This window comes from Pseudopodoces humilis, chromosome 1 (genome assembly GCF_049639895.1).
Source record: "Pseudopodoces humilis isolate 2021_Gansu_Grassland_sample_001 chromosome 1, ASM4963989v1, whole genome shotgun sequence".
NCBI classification, from domain to species: domain Eukaryota; kingdom Metazoa; phylum Chordata; class Aves; order Passeriformes; family Paridae; genus Pseudopodoces; species Pseudopodoces humilis.
In genome coordinates, this window is record NC_142200.1 from 123,350,862 (window position 1) to 123,376,089 (window position 25,228).

Consider the following 25,228-nt stretch of genomic DNA (forward strand, 5'->3'; position numbering starts at 1 on the left):
CTTACATGAGAAATGGACCAATTCAGAGAATTGCAGTTGCCCAAAATAGCCAAGAAAAATATTGTAGAGATCATTGCCCTTATATTTGAAAAAATAAAATGAGAATTCTCAGATTTGGAAATGCCAGTTGGCATAAGGTCAAAGACATTATTAGTATGATACTGTCAGTAAAATGAGATGCCTGTGGGGAAAAAAAAAAACATGGAAAAAAGGGAAAGATTCCTTTAAGAAGGAATTTGGCAGTTTTATTTGCTCCTTGTATTGGAGCAAAATCCCAGGTTTATTTAGTTAAAAAAGCTGAAAAATTATAAAAGAAAAAAAGTGTTGTGAAGTAAATTTGAGATGTAGATTTACATGTTTCAAATTCTTTCTTAGCTTTGTGGCAGCACCTGGACACAAATGGCACACCCATATTCAGTGGAACTTCCAAAATGCACCTGATGTTAATATTAACTTTCTCCTCTGAATTCTGAAGAGTTGATAGAGGTAAGCCTGTGATTATTCTTAGCTTCCTGCTTCCCATTTCTTCCACTCACTGCATGCCAAATTCAGACATACCTATCCATGGCCAAAGGAGAGGACTAAGGAGGTTACAAAAGTGGCTAAAGTATGTCAACAGCAGCTTTACTGACTGAGAACCACAGTCTAAAATCTTCACACATTTACACAATTCTACACACAATTACATTTAAATTGAAAAATATGTTTTAAATATAATGTACTTAAAACATTTTATTTGTTGATTCAGTTTTATTCTAAACTAGTTCTAAACTATCCAGATTATGGTAGATTTTGTAGTGTTTTAACTATGAACGCTTTCCCCAGGTACCTCATGACTCCCTTAAAAGCTAAAGAGATGATTCATGTCAAAACTCTGGAGTGGATTCATTGCAAACCTACTCTAAGTAGACAGAACTGACCTTAATAGTTGCATCTGTACTCTTGGAGATATTTTTTCTAATCTTTCAGTATTTTGTCTTCCAGTATCTTGAAAAACTGTCACAAAAAACCCACAAACCCCTAAGCATTCCCCAAAATACTATGCATATAACAAATCTTAACATTCTGATTGGGCTTTGGCTCAGATCTTAAACAAGTCTTTCAGAACAGGTAAACAGCACAGCAAGGAAAACTGTACAAACATCTTGATCACAGCTGCTGTATAAGTTACTCTGCAACACAGGAAGGATTCCCCACAACTAAATATCAGGGAATACATTCCATACTTATGACATATGAATTTGAAGCCCATTTCATTCCCTGAACATAAAAAGAGATTAGAAACATTCATGAATATATGAGAACCAAGAATGAAGGAGAAAATGTAGTGAATTTTGTAGTGGATGGTCTTTTCTTTCCCTCAAAATTATGTGCATCCATATTTGAAATTTCATATTGCTTTTCACTTATGGTCATCATATAAAAAAGAGGACCAAAAAAAGCAAGAAAAAAGCTTTTCCTGTGATAAAATGTGACATATATATTCCCTGTAATTTGATTGATCATACTAATTTCAATCATTTGTTTTTATAAATAACTTCTGTGGTTATTCTTACTTTTCGTATATTAAAGTGTGCACCATGAAATGAAGTTCAGGTTTGCAAAATGAAATTCACTCAAAGATTGAATACATTTATCTTTAAGTTTAAAAGCCATTTCTAGCACTTTTATATTACAGTAGTCTTTAAGTCATCATATGCTACCTTGTACTGGGACCTCTAACTAGATTACTGATCTAGATTTCAAATAGCCAAAAAACTTTGGGGTATTAATGAATTTTCACTTGCCTGCTTTCCTTTAAGTTTTGGGTTTTTTTTCCTTCCTTCTTTTTGTGCTAGCAGTTATTTTCAGATTTTTGGTGTACTTATTACTTAGTTTTTGGTCTTGTTTGAATTCTTTTTCAGTCCACATTTCAGCATTTAGTTCTTTCTATAAGCTTTCAGGGCCTTCTGGAGCTACAGCTTCAGCCAGTTACTTTCTGAAAGGAATCCTGTTGATTAAAAAAGGCCTCCAGCTTCTGTTTTTATCTAATGGCTGAGTAAGAAAGAATGTATTATAGGTCAACAGGACTTAGCAGAGACCAGATATTTAGTTAGCAGATATTTGGGCAATTAAAGAACCAGCTAAGTTGTGGAGAGTGTGCTGGGAATATCTCCAGGTAGGATGCAATTGTACAATATTGCAAGGTTTAGTTCTCAACATGTGACATATAAATTACCTGGTGTATCAAAAGAACTGGAGCGGTGAAGCATGCCCTTATTGAGGTTTAGGCTGCAGTGAACTTCTGGTACTTCTTCCTAGGGTGGTCTTACAGTGGGAGGTGGGCTTTGGCTTTGGGCCAAAGGAGAAGTAGGAGGATGTGTGTGATTCTGGCTCCAAGAATGGCAGGCAAGTGATGGGCAGTGTTTACACAGTACCCTTAGATCAGCATGAAACAAATAAAGGGGAGCAAGAGGCTATTTGTGGATGAGTGGTGGATGGAGACCTTCTGGGTGGAGAAGGCTATCAGCTTATGTCTCTGAGCAGCAGGAGAAAGGCACTTTTCTTTGCCCTCAGACCTGAACTTGTGGTACTGATGCACTGACTTAAAGGTGAAGAAGGAGAATAGGCTCTGTTAAACAAGAGCATAGAGGAAGCTGGGCCAGAAGTGAGCATTCACTCTGGAGTGGTAGGGGACAGTGGCTGATGGGGTGGGGAGCTGGCAGTGTCCATCTCTGTACAAGCCTACTGGCACAGGAGGAGAGAGACCCTGGCGAATTATTCCTTGGAAGTAAAGGGGATTTCCACCTTTCCAGAAAGTGTTCTACTGCCTTTGATAGCTAAGGTCTGTACTCTTTTTATTTTATTCTAACACATTAATCACACTCAGCATCCATAAATCACTGTAATTTATTTAAAGGAGTCATACACAGAAAATAATCTCTTTCTCAAGGACTAGGGATTTGCAGGCTAGAAAGAAGTAGAAGCTATGTGGTTTTCCATGGAAAGAAAAAGTATTCTCTATTCCTTATAATAAAGAAAAATAGCTGATTTAAGGCCAAATGATTCTTGAAGATCTCAAGCCTTAAAATAATACCTAATGACTTTTATAAAGTACATCTGCTGCTGATACTAGGGTAGATCTTTAAAAAATGTTCTGTGTTAACAGACAAGCCCTTCTGTTTAAGTTCATGTATATGGGTGCACTCTTTATAACTCTCTATGACAGCTCTTTATAAAAACAAACAAAAAAAATCAGCATTTTGGTTAGCCTTGCTTGAAGAGCTATACTTTCTATGCTTCCTCTCAGAAATTATTCAAATGATTCCTACTTGTGCACATGGATTAAAGTTGTAGCATGTGCTATAATCTCATGTGTGCCTCTCATGTCATGAGAAGTTTTATAATTTTGGATCTACCTAGTGTTGATATTCATCTGTTCCTAATTCAAAAACATGAGACTGTTCTAGTGATAACAAATAGTAACAATCACTGACCACATTATTAACCTATTAAATAGATTATAACATGTCTAATAAAATGATCTCGATGTATATCTGTCCTGAAGCTGAGCTACATAATGTTGACTTAACATGTAGTTTGCAGCACACAGCAGCCTGAGCCCTGGTGTTCCTAAAAAATTAAAATAAAGTTTCAGAAATAAAAGTGCAAGAAATTGCACAACAGAGCATGCCAGAAAAAATTTGGAAACACTCACAACAGGTGGGCAGGCTGTTCTTCTAAAGTTACTTATTTGATAAGTCTGCTGTGAAGATGGAATTTATTTTTCCAGTAACTCCCATCCCATCCCCTCTCACACACGAAAAAAAACCCAAAACACATTTTTCCTCAATTAGAACAAAAGGTTAAATTATTTCAAGTGCATACAATGATGGAAAATATTAAAAAAAATACCCCAAAATAATGTCTGCCTTATTCTTCAGCCTGCTTGAGTATCCTGATGACTGCTCCCTGTTCTATGGCTACCAGTTCTGTGTAGAAGAAATGGAAAGTTAGCAATAAGTTGCCAAGTGCATGCCATGGAATTGATTAATATGCAAGAACATCCTTGTCATTTGGTCTCTGGAGTCATTAGCTCTTACTAAGACTTGTGTATTGATATATCTATATCTGTATCTTTCTATTTATCTCACAATATAAACAAATAAACACTTGACTTTTTTTTTTAATGGTAGTTTTTTTTTCATGTGATGTAGGGTTTTTCAGTGGCAAAGACAATACTGAAAATATTTTATAATTTTAGTTTTGTAGTAATACAGATACATTTAGTGCTCCTGTGATGACATCCACTGCCAAGCATGAATGTAGGTGCTGTATATGTGGAGTGGTGATACAAAAATTCTGACATCTACTTGTGTACTCACTTAAAATGTATTCCTTTAAAGTTCTTGTATTCAAAGAGACTGCAACATAAACAGAGCATACTAAGCCCAGCTAGGTTCTGGATATGATTTAGTTTACAGTGAATGACTGCCAAAGCAGACTGTATGGCCCATCCCAAATTCAACCTGCCCTAATTCCCTTTATGACTTTATTATTTGTGCTGTTTTACTGCTTAGAGAGACCTAAACAGGAAGACTCTGGGCGTTCTCTGTTCAAGAAGTGGGTGGGATGAAGTTCTTTAGAGAAAACAAAATATGATCCACCTACAGATCATGTTAGGCCAGCTCCCCAATTTCCTCTAAGTAGAACAGAGGCCTTTGTTGCCTTAGTTACTGGAACTATCTACTAGTTAACAGCAGGATCCCAGTCTCCACACAGAACATGCACCATTTTTGGTGGCAGTGTAGGATGGAAAATATTAACTTTTCTGTTTGTTTATTTTATTGTAAAGAGTAGAAAAGTAGATTATTTAAGTCTTTGCAGAAAAAGTAATAAAAAAATGTACTCTCACAAAAATATTCTGCAAGATGACTGATCAGAGGGAGCATTGTGTGAGAGAGAATTAGTACCTCCAATGAAGCAACATTCCTGTATTTTCTATGACTTTCTTAATAACAGAAAGAAGGAGCACTGAAAACTGCATGCTAAGTTTCAATGCTCAAGTAGCTACATTGGTAGACCCAGACCACTGAAGTTTGTGAAACACTCATAATGCTCCAGGTAAGATTTCAAACTGTTCCCCTCACCAGAAATGCAGATATTCTAGTGCTATCTTCCATTTCTTCTTGGACACAGAAGCTGGAAAATACAACCCATTATTTTCCCCTGTGAAGCATGATCAAGTCCAGCTTCCATCCTTCCTGTTTGAAAGCAAGAGCCTCAGTACAGCCACATTGAGGTGACAATTTACAATGACATGGAGGTCCAAAATATTTTTTAAGAAAGTAGAAAGTCCTAAAAACTTGATGGATTCTCTTCTTTCCCGGAGTGGTGTGGTATGATATAGTGGTTTCATGGTATTTAAAATGCATCTCACCCTGTGTAGGCATAGGCTCCCTTGCCTTGATAATCATTCTTACCCCAGAATGATCCCCAGTTCACAGATAACAATTTTTGTGGGATTAAGTGTAGGCCATTTTAACTCAGAAAGCTGCTGATGGAGCAAGACGAATACCAGCACTAGACTAAGGAAGGGCTCCTGGTGACATGGTATGGCTTAGGTGAGGGTGTTAAAGGAACTTGAATGTGAGAGTGACATCACAGAAATACTGAGGCTAATCTAAATGAACAAGCAAATATTTTCTGTCATTGCCTGCCATGAGGATCTCGTCAGAATGCTGTTGATTGGTATGATTTTGAGTAAAGTTGAAATTTTTATTCAGATTAACTCAGATTTTAGAAGCTAACACTAGAGTTTTATAAGAATTTCAGATTATCATAAATCACCAATGAAGCTGAGAAGACTAGGATGCAATTTTAAAGCATTTAAATAAATTAAATAATTTTTTTACTTACAGAATTAGTATAAACTATACATATTAGGAGGGTGTCCAAGTCTATTTCATCATCAGTGCTGTTTTACAGTACTTCTGCTTTGTTCAGGTAAAAGTAGAATATTTTATTGGTATTTCCAGTAATTTCCTGATAGCCATTCTCTACAGCATTGTAACATTATTCAAACTGAAAAATATTGTTTAAGTTGACCTACCATGCTGTTGCTTAGATGGTAACTTATTTAACACAAACATTACGAATGTGTAATATTTCAGTTTTTTTAATGTCAATTTCTTTGCATGGCACTTTTCCTAAACAAAAACTTCAGCTGAAATTGCCTGGCATGGTTCCTTTCCAAAACAAAAGGCTGATGCAAAGTAAAAGGAGTTTTTTTAAATGACTGTCAGAATTTAAATTGTGGTAAAATCTTTTACATTAGGATTTGCAGTCTATTCCTTCTGCAAAGACTGTTAGTGGAACTGCACATTTGAAATGAAGGGATTGTTGAGACATTGTGTTATTTTATTTGTGGCTAATCTATTTCATCAGAAATCTTACTATTTATACTAACACCAAATATCAAGCATGATTGACAAAGATTTGACATGCTCCTGAGCTTCAGACTGAAGGTCTTAAATGCACAAAGCCTGCCCTTACTCACATTTCTAGAAGTAATCTACAAGGACCTAGCATGTATCTCTTTTCACCATTTCTATTTTCCCAGTTTTCATTCCTTCAAAATTGAAAGCATAATAGATGGCTTCCAGAGGCTTCCTTCAATGTAGTGATGTTAACTGAAGTGATGGAGCCATGGTAAGACCTATAAAAAAATAAAAAATGAATGGTAAGAATGCTGGACTGACCCATACAGCTGAACAGGAGTCAGCGAGCACACCTTGGCTTGTTTCTCAAAACCCTTAACATTTTATTTTTATGGAACTCCAAATCTGAGCAAAAATTTCTATTTTTGTGTGGAAACCTGTCTAAAGTTGAGAAAGGGTGACTTGAGCTCTGTGGATTTTTGAGGTTCTGAGATTTTTTGAGGGCGAGAAGGGAGCTGGGGTGCGCGAGAGCTTTCTCCCAGCTTCCAGAAGTGGTCCAGGCGGTGACGACACATACAAAAAAACAGCGCCTAAACCCAAGCAAACCTGCAAAACACCACGGTGCAGGGGAACCAGAAACGGGAAGCTTTTCCCAGGGCAGCCCTTACGGCCTCGGGCCCACGGTGTGTTGAGGCGAGGCCGCGGCGGGGCGGTGCGGGGGGCGGGCGGTGCGCGCCATCCCGGCGAGCGGAGCGGCTGGGCCATGGGCGCTGAGGCGGGAGGCCCGCAGGGCACCGCGCCGGGCCAGCAGCTCCGCGCTCTCTTCTACGCGCTGCCGCCCGGAGAGAGCTCCTTCCGCACGGTGGAGGAGGTGCCCGACTACGTAGAGAAGGTGAGAGTCCCCTCCTTTCCCACCCTGGCTGCATCCCTCGCCCTCCCCTTCGCCCACCTGCGCCCGTTTTCAAAAGCCACAGGCGCCTCGCAGAAACCATGTTCGCGAAAGGGCACCTAAATTAAGATAAAACCGCCTTGCTCTCATGGGTTTTCTGCCTGTAAGCTGCCAGTGTAACTGCTGCCAGTGTAACTGTGCCCTCTCTTTTCATGTATTTAAAGGATGATTTCTCCTGGTACCAAGAGCTGGAGTTTTTAGAGAAGCACTCCAAATATCTGAGGGTTGGTGCTAATGTTACATCCAGCAGCACGGATAAGATGAACAGTGACAGCAAACTGAACTGAGGAAACAAGAAAATATGACACTGTTTCACTGTTATGGTTCTTAAGCAAAAAGGTCGCTCTATGCCCTTAAGTCAAGCTCAGTCAAAGACAGAAAAATAAAAGTTTTCTAATTAAAATAAAAAATAAAGATTGTTGAAGAGAATTTAGAACAAATATTTGTGTTGGGACACTGCTGTGTCCTAAATATCCAAGGCAAGAGTACAGAGGTCAAGGGTGAGAACTCCCTTGTCAGCAGGCAGCAGATATCCTTCCCTCCCCTCCTGCCCTGCCAGTTTATGCACTTCCAAGAAGATACCTTTGCTCCCTTCTGTCCTACCTATTGCAGGTGTCTTGATTGTCAGCTCCTTCTGAACCCAGATCGATGTCAGCTGTTCACAGAGACAGCACATAAACACTGTTTTGCCCTTGTCAAAGTAAACTCAGCCCAGCTTCAGTAAAGAGCTGCACTTTTTATGTGTGTTTTGATAATTCTGACGAGCTCCTCTGCCAGGTATACCTTGGACTGCTGCAGCTGCTGGCAGACTGCAGTGGTGGTGTCATAGGCTGTGCAGAGTGGTGCAGCTCTGTCAGCAGCTTTCTGGGAATTGTATGCAGCAGTCCCTCACTGAGGGATGTTATCAGCAAAGGTTGTCCTTTTGCATAAGGTAAGCAGAAGGCTGCTGCAAGCCCAGGCTGTGTGTGCAGTGTCTGGTCAATGGACTGCTGTCCTCAGATGTGTTTTGCAACTCAGCTATAGAGTCATGATCAAGGAAGATTGATAGTTTTGCCTAGTCAGCTGATCTTTCCCTCCAGCTCTCTCTGCTATCTCAGTTCCTTTTACTATTCCCACATTTCCAACAGTGTATCATTCATTCACTTTCTTGTCTGCAGCATACCTTAACATCCTTGGGTTTTCTTCTCCTGTATGCAGTATTTAGGTCAGAATTAGCCAAACCTGGAATTTATTTTACTAGGCACATAGTTGTAAGTCTGTGAAAGGATTCTTAATACTTTGAATAATGAAAGTGCCTACAGGCTTCTGCTGTTGTAGGGCAGTGTTATGATAAGCTTGTAAAGGAATATTTCTCACAAAAAGACCCCAAAACTAAAAGAAGGGTTTCCCATTACAGTTATGCTTTGCTTAAGTTCCTATCTTAGGTGAACTGTGCTAGATTACTCATCTGAAAGTGCATTTGTTGCTAGAATAGATCTTTTGATGTTTGTCTAGGTGGGCATATAAAAGTATTATAGTAGCATAACTGTTTTAACTCTGGCTTTGTTCTGACCTTAGGTAGAGTTCATCTGTCTTCTTCTGGGTGTGTTTATGGACAGATGGCAGCTATCTACAGTCTCTCTCCAGTTGCACTTCTTGACTGTTTAGGGAACAATTACACAGGCAGTATATCCATTGGATTCATCAGCAATAGATTTAATAGTGATCTAATGAGCCTTTCAAGGAGGTCTTGTGAGTGCTAAGTCCTTTAGCTGGTACATATACAGAAGTGGATATCTGAACCCAATTCAACACAGAACAAGAAAAAATTCTGGAGTAGAGCTGGTAACAAATGAAGGCCTAAGCTCAAATAATTCACTCTAAAAGGCAATAATGATGTGCGTGTGGAGCAAACTACTCATTACATTAGTGTCTCCTAAATAGTGTGGGATTTTTTCTTTTTTTTTCTGAGACACTGTAGTAGAATTTGCATCTCAGATACATGATCTCTTGGGTATCAGATGGATGAAAGAATTTCTAGGACGTTAGATGACATGGCTACAGCTGTGGGGATAGGCACCGTCCAACATTAGACAGGTGGCAGAACCTCTAAATCCACCGAAATATTCATGGGCTTAGCAGTCTTGCAAAATTGAGCTGGTTGGCTTACAAAATATAGGCACTTCACAGGAGTGGCACCTTTGAGCTAGAGTCATCTGTGTTGTTATATCTGGGTAGGAAGTGACTGCAGTGGGTGAAGCAGCTCTAGTTCTGGGAACAGAATAGTTAGCTTAACTTGTGCAGTGTGGTTTCTGTCTCTGGTTATATTGCTTACAATTTCAGAAGCAATGGTCCCTGCACTGTTGCTCTGTATGTTGGCAGAGCTGTTTGTAAAGACCTCAAGTCCTGCTCAAAAAAAATGAGCTGATCATCTGCTACCAGTTCCAAGTAGCAAAGCTCTGAGCAGTATCCAGGGGAAAGTCACCCTATCAACAAATACTGAAAATTGGGGAAAAAGGGGTGTGAATCTTGGATAATCATTGTAGAATTTATTTTTATAAGATTTTTTTTGTCATGTAGAATTAAAATCCCTTGATTTTTCCTTAATTCTGGGAATTATGTCAATTTTCTTTCTCCAGGACAGGACATCCTGATTTTTAAAATCTATGCTGATGCTTGAACGTTCCTTTGAAGAGCATCCTCTTTTCCTGTTTGCTATGGGTGTAAGACTAGGCTCTGCATGATCTGTTTTGTGCTTTTTTAGGGGGGGGATTTTTAAGGGGGTTTTTGTTTGGTGGGTTTTTTTTTTTTGGTGGGTTTTTTGTTTTTTTTTTATTCTCTCACAATCTATAGATGGGCAGGTGGAATGATTCTTTTTGTTCGCTGAACACAGTTTTCATGAGCCATAAATTCACTTTGTACCTTGTTATGGTCTGAAATTATCACTTGTGCTCAGTAGAGACTTCCATGAGTCATACTTCAGAAGAGAGAGTCCTGCTGAGAACCCCAAAATGAAAGCTTTAATAATCACTGTTTTCATTTTTGATTTACTCTCTTGAGAGCCTAAAGAGTAAGTTCACATTTAAACTCAATTCACATTTTAGGGTTTGCTTCTAAATAATGAGGCACAGCACCTTCATATTTAGTTTTACTTGAAAGTTATTCTTACGTTATAAGGATCTGGGACTTTAAGAAAACAAAAGCTGTTTCAAGAATTGCAATAAAACTCTGAATATATGCTGAATTTCAACGTAGAATATTATTCTTTGCAACAGTATAAAGTGGAAACTGATTTTAAATGGTCCTTTGCATTCTGTAGAGTTGGTTATGTAAAATGGAACCCTCTTACACAGTACTCAGAGTAAGGCTTGGATCAGTTTTTCAGGTAAACCACAAACTAATGCAAGTGTCCATTGAGTATTTCTGTTATTGGGTGAAGAGAAAAAACCTGGAAACAGAGAGAGAGTAAAACATTTATGGACCAGAAGATAACAAAAGAATATATCTTATGTCTCTGACCTGTGATGCCAACAGTGGCTATTAACTTCATGCCATTTTGTTTGCAGGGACAACCCTTGAAAACAGTTGTAGAGATAACCATCTTCAATGGGTTCCTTAAAGGTCTTCATTGTCCTTTTAACTAAAACAAAAACAAAACAAACAAACAAATACCCAGGAAAAAAAAAAGTACTGGTTATGCTAGTGAGACTATTTTCTCTCTTACTGTCTTCTTTTTTCCTGAATTATTTGCATTCTTCTTCTTTTTTTTTGCATTACGTCTTATTCTTACACTGTGGGCTGTTTGGGTCAGGGAATGCCTTTTCATTCTCCATGACAATAGCTGTCATAGTCACATAAATAATACATGCTAGCCTTGGTGTAGTTGATCCCATTGATCTGCTTTGGATCAAACTTAATGTTGGTGTATGAGAGATGTAGTGATTTCTTAGATAGCAAGGGGTATGCCATAAATCTTTCCTTTTACAATCTCCTTGACCGGCAGGAGGTTAAGGATGGCTGAATGTTTCGTTATCCTCTTTGCTATGATACTCTCCATTTGTGAGTCAAAAAGTGGTGCCAAATGCTTGGCTGTTTCACAGCTTCACAGTGGGAGGAAAATATTTAATGAAGTCAATAAGACAGAAGTTATAATAGTGTATAGTAAAATAAAGTCAAGTATTTCAACTGTTTCAGAGGTTGCTAGGTAAAATGAATCATCACATGGAATACAGACATTGTACATTTCCTATTAACTGTTTTCATTTCATGAATAAAGCACCTAACGATCTCTGTTCTGAGCCCATTCAATTTACTCTGCAGCTTCTGCTGTTCCATACCTTAAAACTTCTTGTAGTGTGTGCTAGAACTGCCTCTTAATATTGTCATTAAGTGTTTTGTAGTTTTTCTTATTAAACCTCTCTTTCCTCTGCTGGAGTGTACAGCTGTGATTATCAAGCTTTGTTTTGCTAAGTTAGGAATTTATTATTTGATTATATCACTTAGGAAAAGTACATTAAAGTCTTGTCTAGTTAGAAATGAAGCAGCTACAGAGAGCAAAACAAGGAGTGTTTATATTTTACTAGAATGTTTCATTGATTTCAAATGGAAGGTTTTAGGTTTTTCTTATTTTTTTATTATTCTCTTTTATAATATATTTTATTATTATATTATTTCTTATTTATTCCAAATATTGAAAGATTTACCACATTGGTTTTCTTGGGTGCTGTTTAGGCTTTATGCACAGGTCTTCCCTTGCTTTCTAGTTCTTTATATCATCAGTTGCTGCCTATCACAAACAGGCTTTTAGATGCCTAAAATGCTGTTACATAGTAAGCTAGGCACTTAAATTAAAAAGTGTCATGTTGATATTAATCTCTGTTCATCTGTTATTGTAACCTAACCCTGTGCTGCTGAAGTTTATGAACTTTCACATTTTCTAGACACTATAAATCTCTTGCTGTTTGCATGGTTTGAATCATCCAATTCTTCTTCAACTGAGCAATCTGGTCTATATCCATCTTAGTCTCTTTAGTGTCCCAGCCTAGCAGGAATTCTCAAATCGTGTCTCACTCGGCAACAAAAATGAGCACCCTCCAAAGTGCAATGGCATTTGCAGAGACAGCGTGCTTCTGTTAAAATGTTGTATGGGCAGGACCAGCCTCTCTTCTTCAGCAGTGCAGTTTGAAGGGTGCCAGGCAGTGACGCTGTAGGTGTTTGCAGGTCGTTTGAAGCAGAAGCAGCAGGAAACTTACAGGGTAAGTATGGGAGTGTGGTGCCTCCCAGAGTGGTGCAGAACTGCTCTTGCATTTCTCTTGCCCTGCAAAACATGGAATTTTATGCCTTACTATAATCAAAGAGCAGTTGTCTAAATGTCTCAAAGGTCACCTAAAAGTTTTCTACAGAGCAAGGGTGGCTGTTGAAGAAATGTTTGCATGCAGGGAGATCTGATGACTCCTTCCCATTTTCTTTGCCACTTCTAGATTTTGGTGGTGATGGCTAAAACGCTGCCACTGCCTAATTCCTTCCACACGTGAAGTGCAAGGACTGATAGGACTCCAGTGTCAGTAAAATAAATATGCTCTACCACTTACTAAAGCCTTTTTTTAGTTGCCTGAGATGATAAAAAATTGAGAACAGGTGTGACAGTCTTTGATGATGAAAAATGATGTTGTCACTAAAATGTTACCTGTCCTACCACCAGTTATAGCCACACCTTTCACTAATGGGTGCTGTTGGTGTGCATTTTCAGCTTGCCAATTGATCTGGGATAGAAGATGGACAGTGAGAATTGAATCCTAAACTGAAGCAGTGTTGTGAGAGAGAAATGTTTCAGTTTTGCTCATCATTATACTTTTCTGCAGAAAGGCAGAAAACTATTTTGCAGTCAGTACAATCCCAGAGAAAAAGGAGAACATTGTATCATTGTCACTTGGTCTGGGAGGAGAACATGGTGTATGGCCCAAACTGGAAGTGGCTGCATAATTACTGAGTTAACTGATGAAAGCACATACAGAAGAGCTGTTGTTGTCTGCAGTGAAAAGTATGGCAATAGAAATGCCAAGTAGAAAGAAACTCACTTTACTGTATCTTTCAGATAATAATGTTGGATGCCAAATTCAGTGGCTGAAAACACTCAAAAAACTTCACAGAATATCAAATCCAAACCAGATTCTGTTCTACTTTGTGGTTGGAGGAGTCCACAAATACTGGTGCTCTCACTGATTTACTTAAATATGAGGAATATATGTTTGGAAAGACTTTTTTTCTGATGTTCTTGTGTTTTGTTCTGATGTTTGAGTTAGTTGCAGAATATACAAAAGAAAACACTGTGGGAGGAGGTTACTGCAATAGATTTATGCTGGTGTTGTGGATTAAATAGTAGCCTTGGTTTTTCTGATTTTTAAGGTCCATGTGGAGCTTTATTACAGGAGTCATGGAGTAGCTACTAAAGTGCCAGCCAATCTGAAAAGCATCTCACTGCATAAAATGCTGTTGGGAAAAGTGTGTCTAATTTTATTTTGTTGTGACTTTTTTTTTTTTTTAACTGTTTTTAGAGTATTCCGTTCTTCATTACTTTTATTGGGCTGGAGTTTGCTGTCAGCTGGATTCAGAAGCGTAAGCTGCCAGGTCGGATCAATGATGGCATAAGTTCTCTTTCCTTAGGTATCCTGTCCCGACTACCAGAGTGAGTATATGAATACAATCTTGAGATGGTTTGGGTTTTAATAACTAAGAAGGAAGAAAATAGAATTATGTACTGAAGTCGTTATTGCTAATCCAAAGTGATTAAACAAGGCATCTGGACCTTTCTTTTTGCAATTAAATTTTAGTGACGTGTATAAAATCTTTCTAATCTTCAAGGCTAAATATGATTCTTACAGGGTGTTGTCCAGCTCCACACTACCAATTTATCATCAGTTATATTAATCTGCATTGGACCTTTCTGTCATCTTTTTCTGTTTCTGGGACTTCACCTAACTCAACTTTAGCTTATGTTAGACTAGTTTTAGATTCTGGGTTTTCTTTCATTATAATACAGAAAGAAGATAACAAAACCAAGAAATCAAATCTATTACTTTTGTTAGCCTTTAAAAATGAAACTGTGTGCATGTAACCAGATCAATAGAATATGCATGTGATCCAAAGTTCTTTGAACACAGTTGTAATCTTACATTTGACTTCAAAGGATTTTAATTCCTGAGAGAATTGTTGCAAACATGATCATATAATTAATTTATGCTTCAATGTAAGGGCCATAAGATTTACCTGAATTAGTTTGGTGAGCAGTTATTTTAAATAAATAGCCACTGCGGATTAACTGTGAATCCCAGTGAAAAAAAATCCAGCAAATTTTTAATATAAATTCCTCTAAGCGTTTTCCAGAAACTTTAGTTACTTGTAAGTAATACCATGTTTTAGATATGCCTTTGCATGATATGAGCTTTTAGATGATAGATTTTATTGCACCTTTTCTTCTCAAATGGGATTACGTTTCTATTCCCCATGTATGAATTTTCGGATGACCATTAAATTGCATATAATCTCTTCATTATAAGAAGAAAAGTTTTTTTTTGAGTTTGACAATATGGTGTATTTGCAAGTTTTTCAATTATTCCCCCAGTTCTTTTTCAGAATCTTCTGCAGTTTTTCAGCCTTCTTAGTGTTGATGTCTCAAGTGCACTCCATATTTCAAAAATTACTGCATCGGTGCCAAATAATGAAGTCATTTGTTCTCTATTTCTACTTGTTGTTCCTCCCTTTATATATCCCAGATCCTTTGAGCCATCTTTCATCCCTGAATACTTTTTTGGATTCTGTGGCTTACATTCCTCATTCATAGGCAATATGTTCGTATATTTGGTCACATAGAAATACATGGATTATACATTTGGTCCTCCTGAAGTAGCCTGAATCCATGAAAAGTTGTCTTTGTTACCTAGAGGTCCCTGGTTTATGTCACTGCAAATTTTACTAGAAATCTTCTCTTTCAGTCCAGGTTCTTGATCAAGTACGTTAAAAGAGTATAGCAACAGCAACAAAAAATTATCCCTTCTGGCTAGTAGAACTCATTTTGTGAAATGTGTAAATTACCTTCTTTGTTATCTATTGATTATTTGCCATTTGGTTGATTTTTTTAAGCTTTCTAATCAATACAATCTTTGACAAGCTCCATTAGGTACAAAGACAATTTGTGATTGATTATGTTAATTATCTGTAGTAAATATCCCTGATGAAATCTTTTAAAGACATGCTCCAAAACTCTTCAAATATCTGAAAATGAGAGGCATGAGCTTTCAATATGAGAAATACTCAGCTATAAAGTTATGTCTTCAAACAAAGTTACGTCTGTTATTTGAGAATTTTGTGAACTTATTTTTACAGGTAGCGTACTACCTATGTTCAAACCATTTTTAATGACTTGTGAGAATGATCTTGAAGGAGCAACATTCATCTTTTCAATATGTTTTATTAATTATTAAATATTTATCAACAGATTAGATCTGTGTGCAGCAACACACAACCCTGATAATGGATTACTGTAGTCTGCACAAAGCTAATATTGAAATAGACCAAATATCACTTCTTCAGCTTAACCCAGATTTTTTAAACTTAACAGGCTTACCTTGCTGAATATTTACCTTTATTCATCTGAAATACTCAGAACTGATTAAGTTAAACAAGGGGCCTGAGATACATGTAAAGTAAGTTTTAATGGTTTTGCAAGTCCTGTTTGCTTTATTTTGAGAATACTGAAACACTTGAGATATACTCATTCCTGGAAGAAATACTTGCTAAGAAAACTAGTGTTGTGTGTGTGGAATGCAGCTTTGCAAGTTGCTGAGTACTTTTATTATTTTGGCACTCTGTCCTTTGCTGCAGAATTTGGCTTGCCGGCTATGCAGTTTTCTTTTGCAAGATTGTTTCAGCTGAGCGAACCAAATGATCCTTAAGGACTCAAAAGTTTGCAGGGTCAGGCAGATCTCCAAGATCGATACACCTATTTATTGTTACACCAGCACAAGAAGTCTTTTCCAAGTTGCTTTTGCAGCTCTCATGACTGGAAATACCAGACCCTCCTCAGCAGTTCTTTCCAAAGAAGAGTCCCGTAACACTTTCAGCTTTTTGGCTGAATTTGAAAGAAGCAGGCAAAATACAGACTTCCTAAATTATTTAATCTCCTGTTAATATTGCAATTCTAATGGTGACTGCTTAGTGTAACACCTCTTTTATAAGTAAGAGGAGTTGTGAATAACAGACTGGCTAAAAAGGCTCTAACTGAGAAAACCAGAACACTTTACCCTTCTGTCTTGTGCTTTCATGGTGTGAAAGAACTGGGTCAGACAAAAAAAGGGGGAAAAATAGCACAGGCAAAAATCTGTTGCTAAGAGTTTCACTTCAGTCTTTCCCTTTCAGGAAGAAAAAAGGTAGGGGAAGTTGACAGAAACTGCTAAAACAATATTTCATCAGAACCCACAGCATCAGGGGAAATAGTAGTGCAAATCATTAACAGCTGAAGGTTAGATTAACACACCATTGATTGTATCCTCTCCCAGGGACTAATTTTCATTTTCTCAACTAGCAGCAATGGTTTGCCACTTCCTTAAAAAAATCTGTGGTTGGGTCTAAAATGGTGGCTTCAGTCTATTAGTTAAAATGAAGCTTCAAATGTGTCATTGCAAGAGGTCTTTACATTTAATGAAAAAATTAGGAGTCACTAACCATATTCAGCCTCTAAGTATTTTTTCCATTTCACAGTCTGTATAACAGAACTATTGCGTATCTTGAGGGCAGACTATTTATTTAGTGTTTCATACTTCAGCTTTCTGTTGAGAAAGTGCAAATCATCAATTGTTGATACTTATATGCCAAATGTTGAAAACGTAGGTGCAAGAGGAAAAGTCTAATCAGGAAAGGCAACGTTTTTGTTTTCAAGCTTATTAGACTCAACAGCTTGCAGTAAGTTGAATGGTTTGTGCATACATATCATCTGTTGTAAAATAGACCGTACATTTCTTAAATATCATTTTCTCTGCATTAATGTCTATTATGCATTCCTCTGCATGTATAAATACTAAATGTTGTATGGAATGAAAATTAATTTGGGAGAAAGCGAGAAACTTGTGTTGTTTACTCCCAGCATCTTAAATGTTGGTAAAAAAAATCTGAGAACTTTCATTATAAATAAATAAATTTTCTAGCTAACCATTGCCAAGAGACTTTAAATGCTGCTTTAAAAATATTCTCCCAAGAGAAAGTTTATTTTGGGTTTGAATATCCATTTTACAAGTATGTGCATTATTTCATATTGACCCATTTCTTCTTTTAAAGCAGCAGAACATAAATCAAATCAAAAAGTGTTTGGGGGATAACTGAGGTAGGTATGTTTTCAAACTAGTTGGGAAAGTATTTGTTTTTTTATGGTCATGCTCAATTGCCATTTTTTAGTGTTCTGTTCTGCAACACAGTCGTACAGTGTATATATATATAATGTCTGACAGTTTGGTCAGTCAAGTCTGTAATGAACTTCTCCATTTCTAAAGAGAATATTACAGTCTGTTTACATTATTTACTTTGATTTTTGAATAAGGGAAGTTGGAGTTCTCTGAATCGTTGAACATGAGAATGTAACTAGTAAATGCTTTTTGAATAGTTCATGCTATTAAGTATATTAAGATATTTACACATCAGCAATAATTAAATCGAAGGAGTACAAATCCTGTTTCTGATTTATACCAGTGTATTCAGTTTTTTACATCATCTGGATGATTAGTCTTTTTTCAGAAGCTGGATTGGAGAGACAGTTTCATGTACATTTTAGATAAGCAATTCTCCCAACTGGAGCACCTTTTGATTGACTGATACTTCTGGTTGCTCATTCCTCTCTCTGTACCTTCACCCCTCTATGACCAGCATCAGCATTAGTGTGGCCCTGTGGTTAAATAGCTTGGGAAGCAGGTCCAGCACCTTCCCATCACCTTAACCTGCATCATTTCTTATCGCGTCTGTGCACAATCTTGTGCTAGAACAAGAAATAGGGTTGGAAAAGAGCAGGCAGGGTTACCGGACAAGAAACATTCAGTGCTTTTGTAGCATTACTGTTATCTGCTTATATTAGAGTTATCTAATATATATAGATATATATATAACTCTGTATAGAGTTATATTAGAGTTATCTGCTCTAAAACATATAAAAAATTGCAATCTGAAACCAGAGGTTTTCAGTTTTTAAAAGTAACAAAATGCAGAGCTGCTTTAGAATACACTTACTTCAAGCTGGTGCAAGTAATTCACAACCTTGTGGAGCTAGGAATATCTTGACAGAAGAGAAAAATTTGCCAGCTAAGTTAACCATGTGAAGTATGTGCTGGTTTCCTGAAGTATCTCTTCATTTTATGTGACTATAGAAAATTATAATCTCAGGAATTACTGATTGCATTTCTTAAAAGAAAATTTGATACATGCAATTTCTCATAAATTATATTTTCACTTCAAGACTTATTAGGTACATTTTTTATCCACATCTGTTTGACTAAGGCTTTGGACAGATGTTTGTTTAGAGCATGGTCAGATGTGTTGCTTCTGGTCCAGCTGCCCCCTCAGATCTGCCAACATAACTGCACATTTAATTGCTCCCTAACCTGGTCCTGACAAAGTGATCTTGCTAAAAGCAGAAACAAAAGCCCCCCCAAGAACTATAAAAGAGGTGTTTAAGCTCAGCTGCATTCGTTTTGACAGAGCCAGGTCAGGGAGCAGCTATGCATGCAATTATGGTGGCAGGTCTCTGGGCTGGCAACCACCACACTTAGGGCAGTGATGAGCAGATGGGGCCAAAGTGGAAAGGTAGTCACTTAACCTGGTTTAATGGGAAGTGGAGCTGATGTTCCATGCCATACCCTTAAACCAACTGAACTGGCTACTGCACTTCTGTCTTTCTTGTACTCACTTACGTAGTCCCCTCTTTCTCTTGTGTTGGTTCAGGTGCTCATCTGATCCCAAGTGGAGTTACTTTAATTCACTGTGTGAGCAAAAAGGTATTTGCTTCAGGCAGAGAGACAAACAAATTGTCTGGGAATGGAAAAGGGGCAGCCAAGAGCTGTCAGACTTTAGGTTCCGTCTTTACAGAACCTGCAGTCATGCCTGCAGCAGCTAGTTATGGCAGTTTAAGGCACTATCAATAGATATGTCCAAAAAATAGAATTTTTAATAAGTAACAGGCCTGAAGAGACAGAATCTACTCACCCACCTAGTCTTCCTGCTCTTCAAGTAGCACTAGGTAGTTAGATACTTCACAAAAGCACCCTCCTGGCTTCACTCTCCCATATACACTGTTGATTGTTCCCACATTTTGCCAAAGGTCACAGCCCTCACAGCTCTGTCAAAGAAACAGGTTTTGAATTAACTCACTAATCTTCTGTAGGTACAGCAGTCAGAGTAAGATAAACAATTTCAGTAAGGGGGTAGTGCTGTGCAGCAGGATCTGATAGGATTTTCAGCAGGCAAGCCTGACTCTGGAAGGGAATTTTCAAAATCAGTTCAATGAAACTCATGGCTGTAACTGTCTTACCTGAATGTTTTTAGTTGAATCTAATTAGTTCATTTGTTTTGTTTCTCTGGTTTGCATTCGTGAACCAATTGGGACTAAGTAAATTAGTTACTCCTGTGTGGATTAATTTTCCTATGTCCTTACTGTATCACTTCAGTGCAGTTTTATAATTTTGGTGTAAATTGTGCTGTGTCCTCCAGTAAACCCAAATCCAGCTGTGCCCAGTAAAGATGCTCTATCCTGCCTGCTCTCTCATTCTCCTTCCCCTAATCCCTTTTTATCTGAACCCTTCCCAGTCATATCAGCAGCCTTATCTTCAGAGGTTTCAGCTGTAGAATTTTGGTACTCTGATTCCATTTGTTGGAAGCAGGCTGGAGAGCACATGTGGGCATAGCTGTTGGCAGAACACAGGAATACCAGTGAGACGGTGCTACTTTTCAGTGATGACTAAGGAAAGACCTGAGACAGAATTTGAATCTCTGGATTTTCTAGTGAAATTACACACAGGCTACCTTGCATTACAAGGAAGGATTTGGGAGAGCTTGGATATTCTCAAACTAATTGAGTGAAACAACTGGTAGTCCCTATCTAACATAATGTTTTACAGATTGCTGTATTTCACACAAACCTGTTAGGGATCCAATTACGCTTTTAGGTTGTAACCTCTTACACAGAGTGCATATTTTTCTACATCCTTAGTATTGTATCATGATCTTTTTCTGTACTGTGGGGCAGTAAGTGTCTTGGTGATTGCCCATTCTTAATGTCAATTAATGTCTTAATTTATACCTGCCATATCTTTAGAAGCAAAGAGAAGCTGTCAGGGTACATTTTCAAATATAGTTGTGTTTTTCTGTGAAGATACATACTGTGAACTGAATTTACCCTTAATGAAAATACAGTATTAAATTCAGTAGTCTCTGTAGCTCACAAAATATAGTGATTTCTCAAATCCATTAAAAGTTGTGAAGATTTTTTATTTAATGTTTTTGTATTTTGTTTAATCTAAATTGTGTCATTTTTCACACACTTTTAAAAAAAACTCTAAGAAATTGCTTCTGTATAGAGTACCCTTCTGACTGAAGGACATCTCTGCTAAACAATGAATTAATCTTAAATCAGGACTCCACTAGATGGAGCACAGGGGTAGCATTTTTAGAGCTGGTCAATCTAGTTTCTTGGGTCAACACTTAAGAAGTAAGGAAAACTGGGGAAAAATATCTCTCAATGATTTTGTAAAACAGTTTTACAGATCTGAAAAGAATAGACTTTCACCACTGTGTATCATGAACAAAAACAAACTATCTTTTAAAACAGGAGTATGACCAAAGGAGTTCAATATAAATTATCATGTGAATGTTTTTCCTTATTTCATCATTTAATGTGCCATGATGTTCCACTGAAGCTATTTCACTGTATTTTTATAGACCATAGGATCTCTTGTTATTTCCTTTGGTTTTTCTGAATCTATCTAGAACAATTTGAATTGAATGGAATATCCTTTTCTCATTACTTGTTTGTATGTGACCTTTGAGAATATTATAGGCTTGTTCCCAACTTATCTTAAACTATAATGCAAATTTGCTCATTTCATTGGAACAACCAAGTAGGACAGATCAAAATCAGACCCTCAATTGGAAAAAGGTCCTAGTCAAGCATTTGTATTAAACTCATTTGGTGATATTTGTACAAATACTGAAAAATCAGGCTCATTGCCTTGCAGGAGATGACATTGTACAATATTCCAGTCTGGTGTATCTGGAAGATACTGGAATAGAATTTACTGCTGGGCAGGTATAAATAGGTATAAAAAGAAATACAACTTCCCTTCTCATAAAAGAAGAGGAGTAAGCTACAATGCCAGAAGCTTAGTGGTACTGAAGGTTTTAGACTAGGCTTTTTAGTCTTTAAAGATACCATGTAATTAAAAGTATCTGAAGACCTTGCATAACTTCGGGGCATGATGAGTTACTATCGATTACACCAATGAAGGTAAAGGAACTTCTCATGAAAATATCTCTGTTGTATTTTTAACTGATACAATTAAAAATTTATTTGTTTATGAGCAAAGATAAACAAGTGACTTGAATAATCTAGCGAGACTGGAACCTTATAATAAGAAAGAGTGACACTGTTGCTATTTTTCTTCCAACACCTGTTGTTTCACGTTTTATTCCACCCACTACTGTAAATTAATATTAGTGTCATAAATTAGAGGATAAAAGGTGAACAGAAATAGGTTTAGTGAATAAAAGAGCAGCTCTGTCAGGCAAAATACTGTGCAATGCTGTGTATAATACAACTAGTAGGGATACCTGAGTCACCTCCCTTTTACTTAATTTTGAATTTGATATATTCTTTTGTCTTTGAGGAAAACTGGAGGTTTGTATTGTTTAGGCTGAAATGCTGGAGAAGAAAGCCATACTGAGGAAGAGGAGAGGCTTTGATTCAGCTTTTGTGTCTGGTGGGAACATTTTCTCAAAATGTAGGTGCTATTTCCTGTAATCAAGGGTTTTCCAAAGCCTGATAATAATTTCCCAGCTGTATCATTTTGGTGAATTATTTTTTAGCCTTGGGTTATTTCATGACTGGTTTTGCATATTAAGAATGGAAAAGGAGATCATATTCATCTTGATGATAGAAAACAGGGAATAGAACTCCCACAGCTCCCTCTCCCTTTTCCCTCCACCTTGTGGAAAGTTTGGCTTTGTGCTAAAGCGTGAAAAAAGCCTTGACTGCAGTGTGTCAGGCATATTTCAGCTCGATTTGTGTCAACCCTAATAAGTCAGCTGACAAGGTAATAAATTGGGTGTCTGTTCAAGACCTGGCACCTGTACAGGAAATAAAAGGGGATTTCAGTTGCAGCAGATTTGCTTTGTTTTACAAATGGATCTTTTCTCAAGGCTTCTCTACCTCCTTCCCCCTTCTTCTCTTTACTGAAATCATGTTATCAAAATGTTTATTTCAATTGTGGCTGGAGCCAGTTTTTCATCTGGAAAAGAAAGCTCTATGAGTATCCTTGGAAATGGAAATCCTTATGATTTCCATTCTGAAATAAAACCTTACTGAGCATTTAATTATTCATGTATCCTGCTGTTACATAAATGGTCTGAATAATTTAAAATTATTGAGAAACTGCCTTTGTTCAGCATTTTGAAACTTTACATTTTATAGTTTGAATCAGGCTAGGAAAACGTAATTTATTTAACCCAGGGAAACTGTATTAGTAATATCTCACTATTTTTAATGATAATATAACCTTGTGACCAGGGTGTCTTAACATGCTTCCCTCTGTGCCTGACCTCCAAAGATGCAAGTCTGTTACAGCCCTTGAGAGCAGAGCTTTTGTACGTCCAGCTGTAGGGTTGTGTTTTTAGCTCAGGGGCACTAGGTCAGTTCCCAGTGTGATGTGAGGTGGTGACTGCAGTAGTGGTGAGAGCTGAGGCAGTTTCCTTGGGCTTTTCACTTCTGGTACACAGTTATTCCTCCATGCTTGGAAAAGAGACAACAGCTCCAGTCTCTGACCCTTTTCAGTTTTGGTGACTGTCCTGGGCACCATGGAAGAAGTTTCCTAAAGAAGTGATTACAGGCTCTGTGGCTGGAGGAAGCAAAACAGGACCTTGTATTCTTTGAAATGGCAGCTGCCTTTTCTTCCAGTTGAATTTCTTCCACTGTTTTCCTCCTTCATTATCCCATAGGGATCTAGGATAAGTAGATCTTCATTTCCACATGAAGAGTTCATCTCCCAGAATTTCCTTCTTGGACTTTTTTAATTAGAGGAAGTGATAATCTGACCCAGTGGAAGGTGAAGGGGGAAATGGTTTATTAAAAACAAATATTATTGCCATTAATTAAAGTATGTACGATCTTTGGAAACAAGGAGACTAGAACTCTGAAGATCATAACAGTTGCCTAAGTGTGCTTTGCACATCATAAGAAAATTTTCAGCAGCAATGTTCAAAATCCAAGAAGATAAATCTATGTAATGTATATAATAAAGTTTTCTATACAGTCTGTCTCTTTTAGGATTTATTACTCTTTATGCAGAGGGTTGGACTAGATGACAAAGGCCTTACCTGTCCACTTCTGTCACATTTACTGTTACAACATTTAAATGAGGAAAAAGTTTTCTTACGTTCCCTTAGTATTTTCAAGAAGTGAAAAAGGAACTTGAGGAGTAGAAAAAGGGGGAATACAAACCTTTAAAACTCCAAGTGAACTTTTGAATTGCAGTTGAATGTAAGCTCTGGTCTTTCCTATCGCACTGTAAATTTAGGAAAAATACTTAGTTAAGCAACTCTTCTTTCTCCAGTAATGTCTAGTAATTTGATGGATTACTCTAAATTAATTACAGTAATCAGTAAATGTTATGTGCTGTAGAGCTGTGATTCAAGCATGAAGGAAAGAATGTACAGCAAATTGAATATATAAAAAATGTGTTTCAGGGTTAGCTCAAGGTTTACACCTTGGCCTCTGCCTGTGGAAAAGAAAAAAGGACTCGAGGGTGAAATACTGAAAGCTGATCAAAAATGGAGGAAATGTTCCAGGTCACACATCTTTGGATGTACTGCAAAGGCATTATATGTTAATAAAAGCAGAAGAATAAAGTAAGAAAACAGTACCTAATAATAACTGATGCTCTGTGTTGCAAGAGGTGTTTTAAATTTCCTGGTCATTGAAAAGATGTTAAGAAATGCCCATTTCTTTGTGTTTGAATAGTATCAGCTCCCTTCTGACCTGTTGCAAAATGGATTGAGAATTTATGCTGAACTTTACAGATTCCTCATGAGGTGAATTGCAAAAATCTGCTTGGACACATACAATCTTCTTTAAAAATATTTATAGAACACAGCTCTTATGAAAATTAAACATGTTCCAGCTGTGTATGGTCCACCTTCTGGCATAGCCAAGTTGTTTTTGAAGTGGTAGAGGCACCTGTCCTTGCTAGTCAAGAGAAATTCTTCATGGTAAAGTTGCTAAAATGAAATGAAGTTTGATGGGGTTTGTTTTGTCTTGGTTGTATTTGAGAGAAAAGCTGGCATGATTATAGTAAAGGTGGGACTGAGTTGTAGGTAGGATGTGTACCTAGCTGTGGAAAAAATATTAGTTCTTTTCTTCCTGAGAAACAACTACTTGCAGTGCTTCAGCTCTCAGGATAAAATGGTGGATGTGATACTATTATGCTTGCAGGCTCTTATTGGGAGGTTGGTTTTTTCAGATTACTTTTTCTTCATTAATAGTGAAACTAGCACCACAGAAACTCAAGGTGTTTTCTTCTTGGTTTACTCAAAACATATATGGGAAGAGATGCTAATGCCAGGAGTATAAAGGAGTATA

The 25,228-nt window shown here is 37.4% G+C and overlaps 1 protein-coding gene across 2 annotated transcripts in view; it reads left to right on the plus strand.

Annotated features, from left to right (window-relative positions):
• The first annotated feature begins 7,150 nt into the window (after positions 1-7,150).
• AGMO (alkylglycerol monooxygenase) overlaps positions 7,151-25,228 on the plus strand; it is a 185,430-nt gene continuing 167,352 nt past the window's right edge. For both annotated transcript variants that reach the window (XM_005518842.3, XM_014248437.2), the window contains exons 1-2: positions 7,151-7,311; positions 13,902-14,032. In XM_005518842.3, the coding sequence (XP_005518899.1) occupies positions 7,183-7,311; positions 13,902-14,032 (260 nt within the window). In that variant the 5' untranslated portion in view covers positions 7,151-7,182. The remainder of the gene's footprint in view (positions 7,312-13,901; positions 14,033-25,228) is intronic.